The 12,672-nt window shown below is 47.7% G+C and overlaps 1 protein-coding gene across 1 annotated transcript in view; it reads left to right on the top strand.

The window, feature by feature from the left end:
* rpgrip1l (RPGRIP1 like) overlaps positions 1 to 12,672 on the top strand; it is a 33,522-nt gene that overhangs the window by 2,628 nt on the left and 18,222 nt on the right. The window contains exons 2-18 of the mRNA XM_085358880.1: positions 297 to 392; positions 555 to 699; positions 862 to 1,172; positions 1,287 to 1,386; positions 7,447 to 7,590; positions 7,940 to 8,045; positions 8,480 to 8,626; positions 8,700 to 8,773; positions 8,887 to 9,026; positions 9,130 to 9,236; positions 9,308 to 9,358; positions 9,461 to 9,643; positions 9,770 to 9,887; positions 9,983 to 10,435; positions 11,268 to 11,819; positions 12,164 to 12,357; positions 12,596 to 12,672. The exon at positions 12,596 to 12,672 is cut by the window's right edge and continues 19 nt beyond it. Of these exons, the coding sequence (XP_085215006.1) occupies positions 305 to 392; positions 555 to 699; positions 862 to 1,172; positions 1,287 to 1,386; positions 7,447 to 7,590; positions 7,940 to 8,045; positions 8,480 to 8,626; positions 8,700 to 8,773; positions 8,887 to 9,026; positions 9,130 to 9,236; positions 9,308 to 9,358; positions 9,461 to 9,643; positions 9,770 to 9,887; positions 9,983 to 10,435; positions 11,268 to 11,819; positions 12,164 to 12,357; positions 12,596 to 12,672 (2,990 nt within the window). The 5' untranslated portion in view covers positions 297 to 304. The remainder of the gene's footprint in view (positions 1 to 296; positions 393 to 554; positions 700 to 861; positions 1,173 to 1,286; positions 1,387 to 7,446; positions 7,591 to 7,939; positions 8,046 to 8,479; positions 8,627 to 8,699; positions 8,774 to 8,886; positions 9,027 to 9,129; positions 9,237 to 9,307; positions 9,359 to 9,460; positions 9,644 to 9,769; positions 9,888 to 9,982; positions 10,436 to 11,267; positions 11,820 to 12,163; positions 12,358 to 12,595) is intronic.

The following is a 12,672-nucleotide window of genomic DNA, read 5'->3' as shown; positions in this document are numbered from 1 at the left end:
TTATCGTCGAAGACTCGGAAACATCGGAATTAGCCGGTTTTAAGTTCGGCATACATGTAACACACTAGGCTGTTTGAATTTTGGTGCTTTTGAAATGGTGAACAGTCCGTTTAACACCGCGCTATTAGAGGCGTCTTTAAAGTGAAGTGCTGCTGATTAAGTTTTCATTGTAAAGTATTTTTATTCATTGTGCCGATTGTGTTTTTAACCTCACTGAGAGATTTATCTTCAGAGATGAATTATAAAAGGCGTAAAGCTGTCTGTAACCGCCACCGACGGTTGAATCTTCTGTCCAGGCTGAAACATGTCAACCCTCCGGGATGAGACGGCAGCAGATGTGCCGGTCAAGGACGTCACGGTGGACCTCTCCAGACTCACACCGGCTCCACCAGGTGTGTCCACACTCATCAGGCTGTTTCAGAGTCCTCCACGTACCAGCAGACAGTTGCATGACTAAAACGTTGAATTCTAACCTACATTTTAGGTTAAATCCAGTGCTCTGTTTTATGTGGTACAGTTTGTTCACCTGCTAATTTGTTGATTTCTGCTCACAGAGTCGTCGACCTATCAGCACGCCCGTGCGCGGCTGGACATCTCGCGTGTGTCCCGGGAGGAGCTGGAGGACCGCTTCCTGCGGCTGCAGGAGGAGACGCTGCAGCTCAAACAGCACAGCCACAAACGGGATGATCTAATCAAGAAGTGAGGCTTCTCCCATATGCCCGGGGCGTTTTTATCACTGAACAAAAGCACGTCTTTAAAGAGAACACGTTTATTTCCTCAATAATATTTTTCCACACAAAAAACTCCAGAATCCTTAATGTGTCTAACAATATACCATTTAATTTAACTGTCTCTCTGCAGACTGAGCACAAAGCTGAAGAGGCTGATGAACAACCGTGACCGCATGGAGCAGCTGGCAGCAGGGACAGCCCCATCCTCCAGGGTCCGAGACGTGGAGATGGAGGAGATGATGGAGGAGCTCCACGAGAAGGTCCGGGCCCTGCAGGCCGAAAACGAAGGGCTGAAACAGCGCCTCCTGGTGGCAAAGCATCAACTCATCAATCGTCAGAGCCAGAGGCCGACGCCGTACGACCGCATCCAGCCGCGAGTCAACACGGGGTTGAAGAAGTTCAGAGACGACATGTCGTCTCCGTCTTTAATACAACCTAAAAGTGAGTTCTGCGGCGTCTCCAGAGCTTCTCTGCCATCACGCTCCACGAACTGCGTGTTTTCTTTCTCTCTGTTTAACTTTTACCATCTTCCCTCTGTGAATTCATCTCCTGCAGGTACGAGGAGTTTGGAGGGAGGAGGACGACCTCCGACTGGCCTGCTGCCTCGCTATGGGCACAGTCTGCTGGAGGAGGCCAGATCAGAGATCCGCAACCTGTGAGTAGGAATGGGAATCAGTGAGATGTTAGTGATCGATTCTGGCTCAAAAACACCTCTAAGCAGGATATCACTCCGGGTTCTTGGCTGGCTTAGCGTTAGCATGCTGTCTGTGCAGGTGCATGTAAAGAGCTGAAGTTGTGTCAGCAGCATGATGGAGCTGTTTCTGGATGCACGAGCACAAGACTCCATAAGCAGGATCGATCGGCAAACAGACTAACAATTCCATACAGCTGGACTACTGGGAACCACTTCTCTACAAGAACCAGTTCTTAATTCCCGTCCTTACCTATGAGTCATCCTGAGCTTATTTAAGGCAAGGCAAGGCAAGTTTATTTGTATAGCACAATTCAACAACAAGGTGGTTCAAAGTGCTTTACAGAGACATTAGAAACAAAAACAAATAAAAAGCATGATTTAAAATTGATTAAAACAATCAAACAAACTAACTAATTAACAAACAAACAAACAAACAAACAAACAAACAAACGAAACAGTATATAAAATCAAAACAGATAAAATCAGTAGTTAAATGCAAGTTTTGAAATTTAAGTGTGGATTTGGTGCTTTATTCAAATGCAGCTGAGAACAGGTGAGTCTTCAGCCTGGATTTAAATAAACTGAGTGTTTCAGCTGATCTGAGGCTTTCTGGGAGTTTGTTCCAGATATAAGGAGCATAAAAGCTGAATGCAGCTTCTCCGTGTCTGGTTCTGACTCTGGGAACTGATAAAAGACCGGATCCAGATGACCTGAGGGATCTGGAAGGTTCATACTGGGTCAGGAGGTCACTGATGTATTTTGTAGAGATGGCACGATACCACTTTTTTATGTTCGATACCGATATCATAAATTTGGATATCTGCCGATACCGATATGAATCCGATATAGTGTGTTTTAATCAACAAAACTTTTTTTTAAATATCTTGCTGCATTTTGTATAAGTTCATACTCAAGTTTAAAACAACAACTACACTAAAGCTATTCTGTTATACCTGTATGCAAAAAAAAAATTTCATAGTTCAGCAATACTGATCAATCTAATAAACTTAAACCTACACCATCCTCCCTATTCTGGTATTTTAAAGAGTACTTAGCATAAATATTAAGCAACCTAACTAATAGGGTTCCAACTCCCAGCAACAACAAAAATAAATAAATAAAAAATAGGGAACCACCCCTCACACTCCACCTCATGATGCTTAATCGACGTAATCAACCTTAATTTGATGCAGTGTGAAAAAAATGCACAGAAATCAATTATTTTTCAAGAAATATTAAATAGATTCAACATCTTTCTTCAACAAAATTGCAGACTGCACAGATGGTACCTTCCCAAAGGAAAAAGTACTATAGCTTACTAGGGTATATATATTAGACTTAATAGTCACTATATACAGTAATTGACTTCTATTCATTTTACATCAAATTAAAACTTTGGGTGTCAGATAATTATTTATTAAAAGCTCGACATTTTAAATGAGAATAAGAAAGAAAAGTATGTCTTTGTGCCCCCTTTTCCCTGTTAATGCCCTATCGGCCCCCCTGGCTAAACTTTGCTAGATCCGCCCCTGCACAGTTACAGCCGTCAGCTGCGTAGAAAAAGATCCTGGAGTAGAAAGTAATATTAAATACATTCTAACAACAGCTGATCAAGCTTAAACGTGCTGCTGCTGTTCAGCCGCTGGTTTCCTCTTTCTGGTGCAAAGTGGGCCAAAAACAAAGAAGAGAGACGATCAGCTGATCATTGATCAGTTTCATGATTGAAGTAGCAGCAGGAGAGGCAGTCGCTCCATATATCGTTTGTTAAGCTTAACACAGGAATGCTTTACAAACATTCAGAGATGGACTTACACACTTGCTTTACTTCTCTCGGGGATAACTTTGTCGGAGATGAAATGCCGGGTTGCTAGCGAAGCTCCACATGCTATCCAGACCACCGACAGGTCCCGCATGCCACAGCCGCTCTATCACGTGATGCATACTGCTCCGACGTGCTAACGTTCTGAGGCGAGTTACGGCGTGTTGCAAGTTTTGTGAGGTGCTTTCGTGATATTTAATGGATCGGATTACATTTTTTATTTTTCTCCGATATCCGATCCAGTAATTTAGGTCAGTATCGGACCGATACCGATACGTAATATCGGATCGGTCCATCTCTAGTATTTTGGTCCTAAACCATTCAGAGCTTTATAGGCCAGCATCAGAACTTTAAAGTCTATCCTCTGACGGACAGGCAGCCAGTGTAAAGACCTCAGAGCTGGACTGATGTGGTCCACTTTTTTGGTCTTAGTGAGGACTCGAGCAGCAGAGTTCTGAATGAGCTTTAGTTGTCTGACTGATTTTTTAGGTAGACCTGTAAAGATGCTGTCACAGTAATCAAGCCTACTAAAGATGAATGCATGGACTAGTTTTTCCAGGTCCTGTTGAGACATCAGATCTTTTATCCTTGATATATTCTTGAGGTGATAGTAAGCTGACTTTGTTATTGTCTTAATGTGTTTTTCTAAGTTTAGGTCTGCATCCATCACTACGCCCAAATTTCTCGCCTGGTTTGTGGTTTTTAGGTGTATAGATTGAAGTTCTCTGGTGACCTGTAATCGTTTTTCTTTGGCTCCAAAGACTATTACCTCAGTTTGTTTTTGTTTAGCTGGAGAAAATTGTGGCACAACCAGTCATTGATTTCCTCAATGCATTTACCAAGAGCCTGTACAGGGCCTCGGTCTCCTGGTGACATTGTGATATATATTTGTGTGTCATCTGCATAGCTGTGGTAGTTTATTTTGTTGTTCTTTATAATCTGTGCCAGTGGGAGCATGTAAATGTTAAACAGAGGGGGTCCCAAGATGGAACCTTGGGGAACTCCACATGTGATACTTGTCTGCTCAGATGTGAAGTTACCTATTGATAGAAAGTGTTACACCCCAGCCCAGGGAACCGGCGTGCGACATAAGGAAAATAAAAATAAGGAAAAATGCCCCCCCACTCCCTGCTCTTAAGGAGGACGAACCAACAAAAAACAGCTACCACGGATTTCACAACAGCCAGTCAGTTTGAGTCCCAAAAGGTAGCAGGCATCAGGGTGAGCATGGCCAAAACAACAAACAAAAACTCTAGAAATGAAATGCAGCTGGCTTACCTTCACAGAAAACCCCAAACAAAAATTACAGGTGTCTTACCTGCCTCCCTAACCAAAAACAGGAGAAAAGGTTCCCAAAGAAAAATGGCTTCTCACCCCTACCGAGTAAAAACAGTATCAACAACTATTTACATCTACAGTGGGGCAAAAAAAGTATTTAGTCAGCCACCGATTGTGCAAGTTCCCCCACTTAAAATGATGACAGAGGTCAGTAATTTGCACCAGAGGTACACTTCAACTGTGAGAGACAGAATGTGAAAAAAAATCCATGAATCCACATGGTAGGATTTGTAAAGAATTTATTCGTAAATTAGGGTGGAAAATAAGTATTTGGTCACCTCAAACAAGGAAAATCTCTGGCTCTCACAGACCTGTAACGTCTTCTGTAAGAAGCTTTTCTGTCCCCCACTCGTTACCTGTATGAATGGCACCTGTTTGAACTCATCATCTGTATAAAAGACACCTGTCCACAGCCTCAAACAGTCAGACTCCAAACTCCGCCATGGCCAAGACCAAAGAGCTTTCGAAGGACACCAGGAAAAGTATTGTAGACCTGCACCAGACTGGGAAGAGTGAATCTACAATAGGCAAGCAGCTTGGTGTGAAAAAATCAACTGTGGGAGCAATCATCAGAAAATGGAAGACATACAAGACCACTGATAATCTCCCTCGATCTGGGGCTCCACGCAAGATCTCATCCCGTGGAGTCAAAATGATCATGAGAACGGTGAGCAAAGATCCCAGAACCACACGGGGGGACCTGGTGAATGACCTGCAGAGAGCTGGGACCAAAGTAACAAAGGTCACCATCAGTAACACACTACAACGGCAGGGAATCAAATCCCGCAGTGCCAGACGTGTTCCGCTGCTGAAGCCAGTGCATGTCCAGGCCCGTCTGAAGTTTGCCAGAGAGCACATGGATGATACAGCAGAGGATTGGGAGAATGTCATGTGGTCAGATGAAACCAAAGTAGAACGTTTTGGTATAAACTCAACTCGTCGTGTTTGGAGGAAGAAGAATACTAAGTTGCATCCCAAGAACACCATACCTACTGTGAAGCATGGGGGTGGAAACATCATGCTATGGGGCTGTTTTTCTGCCAAGGGGACAGGACGACTGATCCGTGTTAAGGACAGAATGAATGGGGCCATGTATCGTGAGATTTTGAGCCAAAACCTCCTTCCATCAGTGAGAACTTTGAAGATGAAACGAGGCTGGGTCTTCCAACACGACAATGATCCAAAACACACCGCCCGGGCAACAAAGGAGTGGCTCCGTAAGAAGCATTTGAAAGTCCTGGAGTGGCCTAGCCAGTCTCCAGACCTCAACCCCATAGAAAATCTGTGGCGGGAGTTGAAAGTCCGTGTTGCTCGGCGACAGCCCCAAAACATCACTGCTCTCGAGAAGATCTGCATGGAGGAATGGGCCAAAATACCAGCTACTGTGTGTGCAAACCTGGTAAAGACCTATAGTAAACGTTTGACCTCTGTTATTGCCAACAAAGGTTATGTTACAAAGTATTGAGTTGTATTTTTGTTATTGACCAAATACTTATTTTCCACCCTGATTTACGAATAAATTCTTTACAAATCCTACCATGTGGATTCATGGATTTTTTTTTCACATTCTGTCTCTCACAGTTGAAGTGTACCTCTGGTGCAAATTACTGACCTCTGTCATCATTTTAGGTGGGGGAACTTGCACAATCGGTGGCTGACTAAATACTTTTTTGCCCCACTGTATATACAACAAACTATTTACAACACAGGGGGAAATCAAGACCATGACAAACTGAAACACAGGGCTTAAATACATAGAGGGAGTAATCAGGGAATAGACAACAGGAGGGAAACACAGCTGGGGCAAATCAGAACTGACGAGACAAGGAAGCGTAAACTGAACACACTGAGATAAGACAGACCTTCAAAGTAAAACAGGAAACGCATAACAGTCATGCCTAAAACAAAACACTGACAACATCGAATCGTAACAAAAGTATTTCCTGTTTTCTACGTATGTTTTGAACCAGTTTAGTACAGTTCCTGAAAGACCTGCCCAGTTCTCCAGTCGTTTGAATAATATGTTGTGGTCAACTGTATCAAATGCTGCACTGAGATCCAGTAAAACTAGGACTGACATTTTTCCACTGTCTGTATTCAGACATATGTCATTAAACACTTTGGTCAGAGCGGTTTCAGTGCTGTGGTTCTGTCTAAAACCTGACTGGAAGGCATCGTAGCAATTATTCTGTTTTAAGAAGTAACTGAGCTGTTGAGAAACTGCTTTTTCAATGATCTTACTTAAAAACGGGAGATTTGAGATCGGCCTGTAGTTGTTCATTTGTGTCTTGTCAAGATTGTCCTTTTTCAGTATAGGTTTGATTACAGCAGTTTTTAGTGGTTCTGGAAACACACCTGATAATAAAGAAAAGTTGACGATCTGTAACAGGTCTGACTCCAAAGTCTTTGAGACCTTTTTGAAAAAACTTGTTGGCAGGACATCTAAACAGCAGGAGGAGGAGTTCAGTTGACCTAAGATGTCCTCCAGGTCTTTGCTGTTAATAGGGTCAAACAGTTTCATGGTGTTTAAACAGGTTTTCGGTGGACACAGTACATATCCTGGATATTAAGGATATTATTAAAGGTGGTATTTTACATCAGTCATTGAAACTCCTCACAAATATTTACCGTGTCCTCCTAGCTGGCATCGGCACTGAAACAGGAAGATAAGAGTAACTAAGGCTCCACAGAGCTTCCTTCTGAGGATTTATAAATGACAGTTTTTGTAGTTCTTTACTGGATTCACGCTGTGAGTGAAGTGCAGACTCGCAGCTTTAGCTGGAGGGTTTAAATAAGGTCGTGACACACACAGTCCCTCATTTTCAGAGGCTCATTGATTGTGACGCGCCATGTTTGTGTCGCAGAGAGAATGTGATCGAGTCCCAGCGGAGCCGCATGGAGGAGCTGGAAGGTGCATCGGAGCTGCTGAGGGAGGAGCTGAGGAGGAAGGAGGCCGAGTATGAAGAGAGACTCCTGCAGGTCCGGCAGGAGCAGAGCTCCAAACTGAGGTACGAGCTGCTGGTTTTAAATACGAAGCCTTCCATAAAGCTGAGCGGCGCCTCGTTCTGATGTTTCCTGTTATTTCATCAAAAATGTCGTTTATGTTTGAGTAAATGAAAATCCATCTAAATAAAACCAGTGAGAATATTTTGGTCTCAGGTTTTTGTTGGAGGGGAGCACCAGAGCCTGTTTCTCACGGTTTCAGTCCAACAGCTTTCACCGTATCAGGGCAGAAGATGAGCTCGTGCTGTGGCGAGGCGTCCGTCATTCACAATAATCGCTTTCTGTGGTCACCTCTTCACTCAAAGCTGTGCTCGAGGTCGAGGTTGTGGATGAATCTTTGTTTTTTCCTGTCAGGACGCACGTCAACAGCAACGTGACGCTGATCAAACTGCAGAAGCAGCTGGCGGTGAGATCCAACACCGTGGCCGAGCTGGAGGGGCGATATCTGCAGCTGCAGGAGGTGAGACGTTTCCTGGCCTCCTCCTCTTCCTCCCCCACCTGAAACCCTGCAGCACCAAGATCAACATCCAGTAATCACTACTGATCTTCTCTGTCTGTGAGAGAACAAATTATCGCACTTTTCTATGCAACGCTGTGACTTCAAGCGCAATCAAATCCCTCTGCAGCCAATCAGGAGAAAGATTTCTTAAGAGGGGAGGGGCTTGATTCAGTGCACAGCATTGTTTTAAACTGTGAATCATGCAGATGAGTAGGGACGAAACACCAGAGCTGGATATGATGAGCTCAAAGATCATGTGACTAACCTCCCGTTTATAATTCCACCTTATGGCACTGACACACATCTGCAGACACAGCTGGCCTGACGAGATCAACAAGACCAGGTGTCAGGTGTGTACACAGAGCGAGCTAACAGCGGCGGCGTTTGTTTTGCAGAGTCAGCAGACGCTTAAGCTCAGTCATGAAGCGGCGATGGCGAAGGTGGACGAGCTGTCGGCGGATCTGAAAAACGAGCGGCTGAAGCGCTTGGAGCTGGAGAAGCAGCTGCAGAGTGCCAGCGTCTCCAGGACGAGGATGGAGCAGGTGAGCCCGAGTCCGCTGTAGGGGTGTGCTGCTGTGCAGGTGTGGTGGCTCACCTGCCTGTGTGTGCGTTCAGCTGCAGGAGAGGATCGGCGAGCTGGAGCAGGACAGAGACCTGCTGAAGGACAGCAACGAGAAGCTGCTGAACAGGTGAGCAGAAGGAGGCGAAGACACGCCGCGGCGCTGTGAGGGCCGTTTGTCCATGAACGTTTCAGTCTTACCTGGCCCAGGTTGACCTCCATCACCTCCTCCTTTCGTTGCAGCGCCTTTGACGTCTCTCAGCAGGAGAAATGGCAGCTTCAGGAGCAGCGGCTGAAGCTTCAGATCTCTCAGCTGGAGACGGCGCTCAAGGCCGACCTCGTCGACAAAAACGAGATCCTCGACAAAGTCAAGGCCGAGAGAGGTACGGGTACGCCCCCTACCTGCCCATTAAGACCGCTCCGTGTCCCGTGAGAGCGCCGAGGGTGAACGTGGCGACCGATTTCCTCCCTCTGATTGTTTTTCAGACACAAACGAGAAGCTGAAAGAAGCAAATCAGAAGCTGGAGGTGCAGTTCCTGCAGCAGAAGCAGCAGCTGGAGGAACTGAACGAGCAGCTCAAGTTTTACAGTCGGGTGAGCAGATGAATCAAATCCTCTCGCCTGCTGCAGGTTTGGTGTGTGTGACATCACCGTGCTCTTCACAGGGGAGCGACTATGACGTGGCCGAACTCACCGAGGCGCTGCTGCTCGTCAAAGTGAGTGCCCGTCACACGCCGCTGCCGTCGTTACTGCGATCATACACAGCCCAGATTCAGTCTCACGTCTCGCCTTTTGTCTGTAACATCATCGTCTATCAGACACGTAAATCCCAGAGGAGTGGAGATCTGGACTTCCTGAGGGAGGCGGAGGAGGAAACGGGCGGCACCAGCATGGAAAACGCCATTAAGGAGCTGCGAGCCGCTCACGCCGAAACCATCCAGGAGCTGGAAAAGACCCGGAGCCTCCTGAGCACGGAGAGCCGGATCAGCCAAGGCTACAAGGTGGAGCAAACACACCCGCCCACTTTTATTCTTACTGTATGCAAAGCAGCAAGGGGAGGGGTCAGAGTGGAACCTGATCACGTTTGTTGTGCTGAGCAGAATCTATTTCCTTTCTTGTGGCCGCAGGCCGAGCTGGACGCCGCGCTACGCAAGATGGACGCCGACAAACTCGAGTACGAGCAGAAGCTAGAACGCCAGGCTCAGCTGCTGGACGCCAGGGCAACGAAGATCAGGAAACTGGAAGGTTCCCGCCCACCCAAGCATCCATCCAGTTCTCCTGCTGATGTTCAGTTTAAAGAATAAATGAACCGTTGATGATGAGGTTTCTCTGCTCCGCAGCTCAGCTCAGAGACATCGCCTACGGGACCAAAACCTACAGCGTCAAAGCGGACGCCACAGCCGAGGACGAGGCCGACGAATCTGGCGAAGCGCTTCACCTGGAGAGTGGAGAAAACCTGCTGGAGCTTCAGATAGTAGGCGTCACGCTGTCTGGCTCTGCCCTGCAGATGCTGGGCGAAGCTGAGCCCGCCACCTTCTGTACGTACGCCTTCTACGTGTTCGAGCTGCACGCCACACCGGTGGTGACGGGCCACAGTCCAAAATACAACTTTACTTCTAAGTACGTGGTTAGCGTGGACGAACGCTTCCTCGACTACCTCCACCGGGGCGCGGTGAGGGTGGAGCTGCACGAAGCGCTCGGTCTGGACTGGAGGACGCTGGCGGCTGGCGAGCTTCATCTGCAGCAGCTGCTGGAACAGGACGGGAAGGTTCACGGCAGCGTGGCGCTCGTCGGTGAGTCATTGGTCTGTGGGGGGAGGGAGAGACTGACATAAGCACAGACTGAGAGACAGCCAAAGAGCTGCTCGTGTAAAGGCTCAGGCTCACTGACAGAGTCCATGTTTCATTTGTCACACACACAGACACACACAGACACACACAGACACAAGAACAACACTGAACAGGTGCAGACCGACAGCGAGCAGTGAACAACCGTTACCGGGTGCATCACTAAAGTACATTATTTTGTTATTAAGTGCATGAGCAGTGTAGAGAGTCCAGTCCAGCATCACTCGGTGTGGACACACTGCAGGTCAGGGAGCTCTGAGCGAGCGGTGCATCCAGCAGAGCGCACCGCTCTTTGGAGAGCTCGTCTATCCCGATGCTGTTCCTCCACCTTCAGAGGGAGGTGGAGGTCTGAGGAAGAAGAGACGCTTCTTTAAAAAGATGTTTAGCGCCATCTGCTGTCAGTACGGAACATGACGTCATGAGTTTGGTTGGTTGTGGCTAGCAGACTTAACATAAACTAATGTGAGTCTGTTAGCTGCAACCAACCACATGACGTTACATCTAATGTAAATTAGCCTTTATAAGGGGAGCGCCTCATGTCCGCTCTAAGCTCAAATATGTACAAGGTGAGAGTAGGGCCGAGGACACAACCTGGATATTTACCTTCCTGTGTGTCATGAGGGGCCGTGTGACCCGCGAGCCAGCTCAGTGACGGCCGGATCCACGCGGTCTGCGGGCTGGCGGCTGTACTTGACGATGACGGTAGACTCGGCGACTGTCGGTGATGCTCGATGAAAACGCGTCGTCAGATGAACGCTCGTGTGCAAACCTCTTTCAGGGTCGCGTGATGAGGCGCGCTGCTTCGGCTCCTTGGAGTTCTGGCTCAGGCTGAGGGTGCCCATGACGGAGACGCTGCGACTGTACCGAGAGAAGATGAAGGCGGTGAGCTTCATCATCACCCGTCATCACTCAGATACACGAGCAGGAGGATACACCCACGGTGTACACACACCTGAGCAGGTGAAGGTTCTCACTCGTGTCGTTTCTCCTCAGCCTCCGCCAACGACTGGCGACTGGAACGAGCTCTTCATCACCGTCCGCCGCTGCTCCGGCCTTCAGCCGCGAGGCTCCTGGCAGCCGAGCCCCTATGTCGTCTACAAGTTCTTTCACTTCCCCGACCACCCCACCGCCACCGTTCACAACCGCCAGGACCCCGACTTCCATGACCTCAGGTCGTACTCCGTCTCGATGGATGCGGACCTGGACCGGTACCTGAAGTCGGAGCTCCTTCAGTTCTACGTGTTCGACTACAAAGAGGAGCAGATGGACACGTACCTGGGGAAGGCCCGAGTCCCTCTGAGGACGCTGACCCACGACGAGAGCCTCACAGGTGAGTCAGGTGTTTGTAGCACACTGTTCGCCTGCAGGTGCAGCTTCAGTGTTCAGCTGCAGCGTGACCTGTTAAAATGGGGTTCTTTCTCGCCGTCATTACCTGAACATGGACATACACACTTTACACTGGTTTTAAATAAACTGGACAGGAAATGTTTTCATTTTTAGCTCCTGATGAAGGCTCCAGGCTTTTCGATAAAACATCGAAAAGTGTTTTAATGGTTTAAACTTCTTAAATCTAAAGTTAACCAAACGCCTCACACTGCTGCTGTCTGAGGAAATGTTTCAGGATCAGCTCGATCAGATGTGAGTGAGCACGTGTAACCTGCTCTGCTCCCTCAGGTGTGTTTTCGCTGGCCGATCCCTCTGGACTCCCCGCCGGGAACATCGAAGTGACTCTGAAGTGGAAGGTCTCCTACATCCACCCGGTGGACGCCATGGAGGACGAGCCCAGGTTTACTCCTGTGGAGGAAGCGTCAGAGGCCAAACAACAGCCGGAGGGCAAGGAGGCCCGCCGCCATCGCGCCGAATCTCAGGTCAGGTCATCCAGATGACCCAAACATAAATGATAAATTTAATAATGGCCTGAAAATGTTTTCGATTTTTTTCTCCTTTTCTGCGAATTTAAACACAACAATCGAGCGATTCCCATAATTCCCTGAGGAGCCTGTTCCTCCTGAAGGCTGTGGCCTTCCTGTGGCTTCAGCAGATGTTCACCTGTGACTCGGTCCAGGTGTGCTCTTCCCTCACCTCTCTGGATGCTTCCCCCTTCAGGCCCCGCTGCCCAAACCAAGACTGAAGACTCAGGTGAAGGGAACGCCACCTGCCAAAAAAGTCACGTTTGTAGAAGG

This window comes from Diplotaxodon limnothrissa, linkage group LG7 (genome assembly GCF_057381915.1).
Source record: "Diplotaxodon limnothrissa isolate DT_005_m linkage group LG7, D_limnothrissa_male_GT1.1, whole genome shotgun sequence".
Taxonomy (NCBI): domain Eukaryota; kingdom Metazoa; phylum Chordata; class Actinopteri; order Cichliformes; family Cichlidae; genus Diplotaxodon; species Diplotaxodon limnothrissa.
This window is presented reverse-complemented; position numbering and strand designations above follow the sequence as displayed.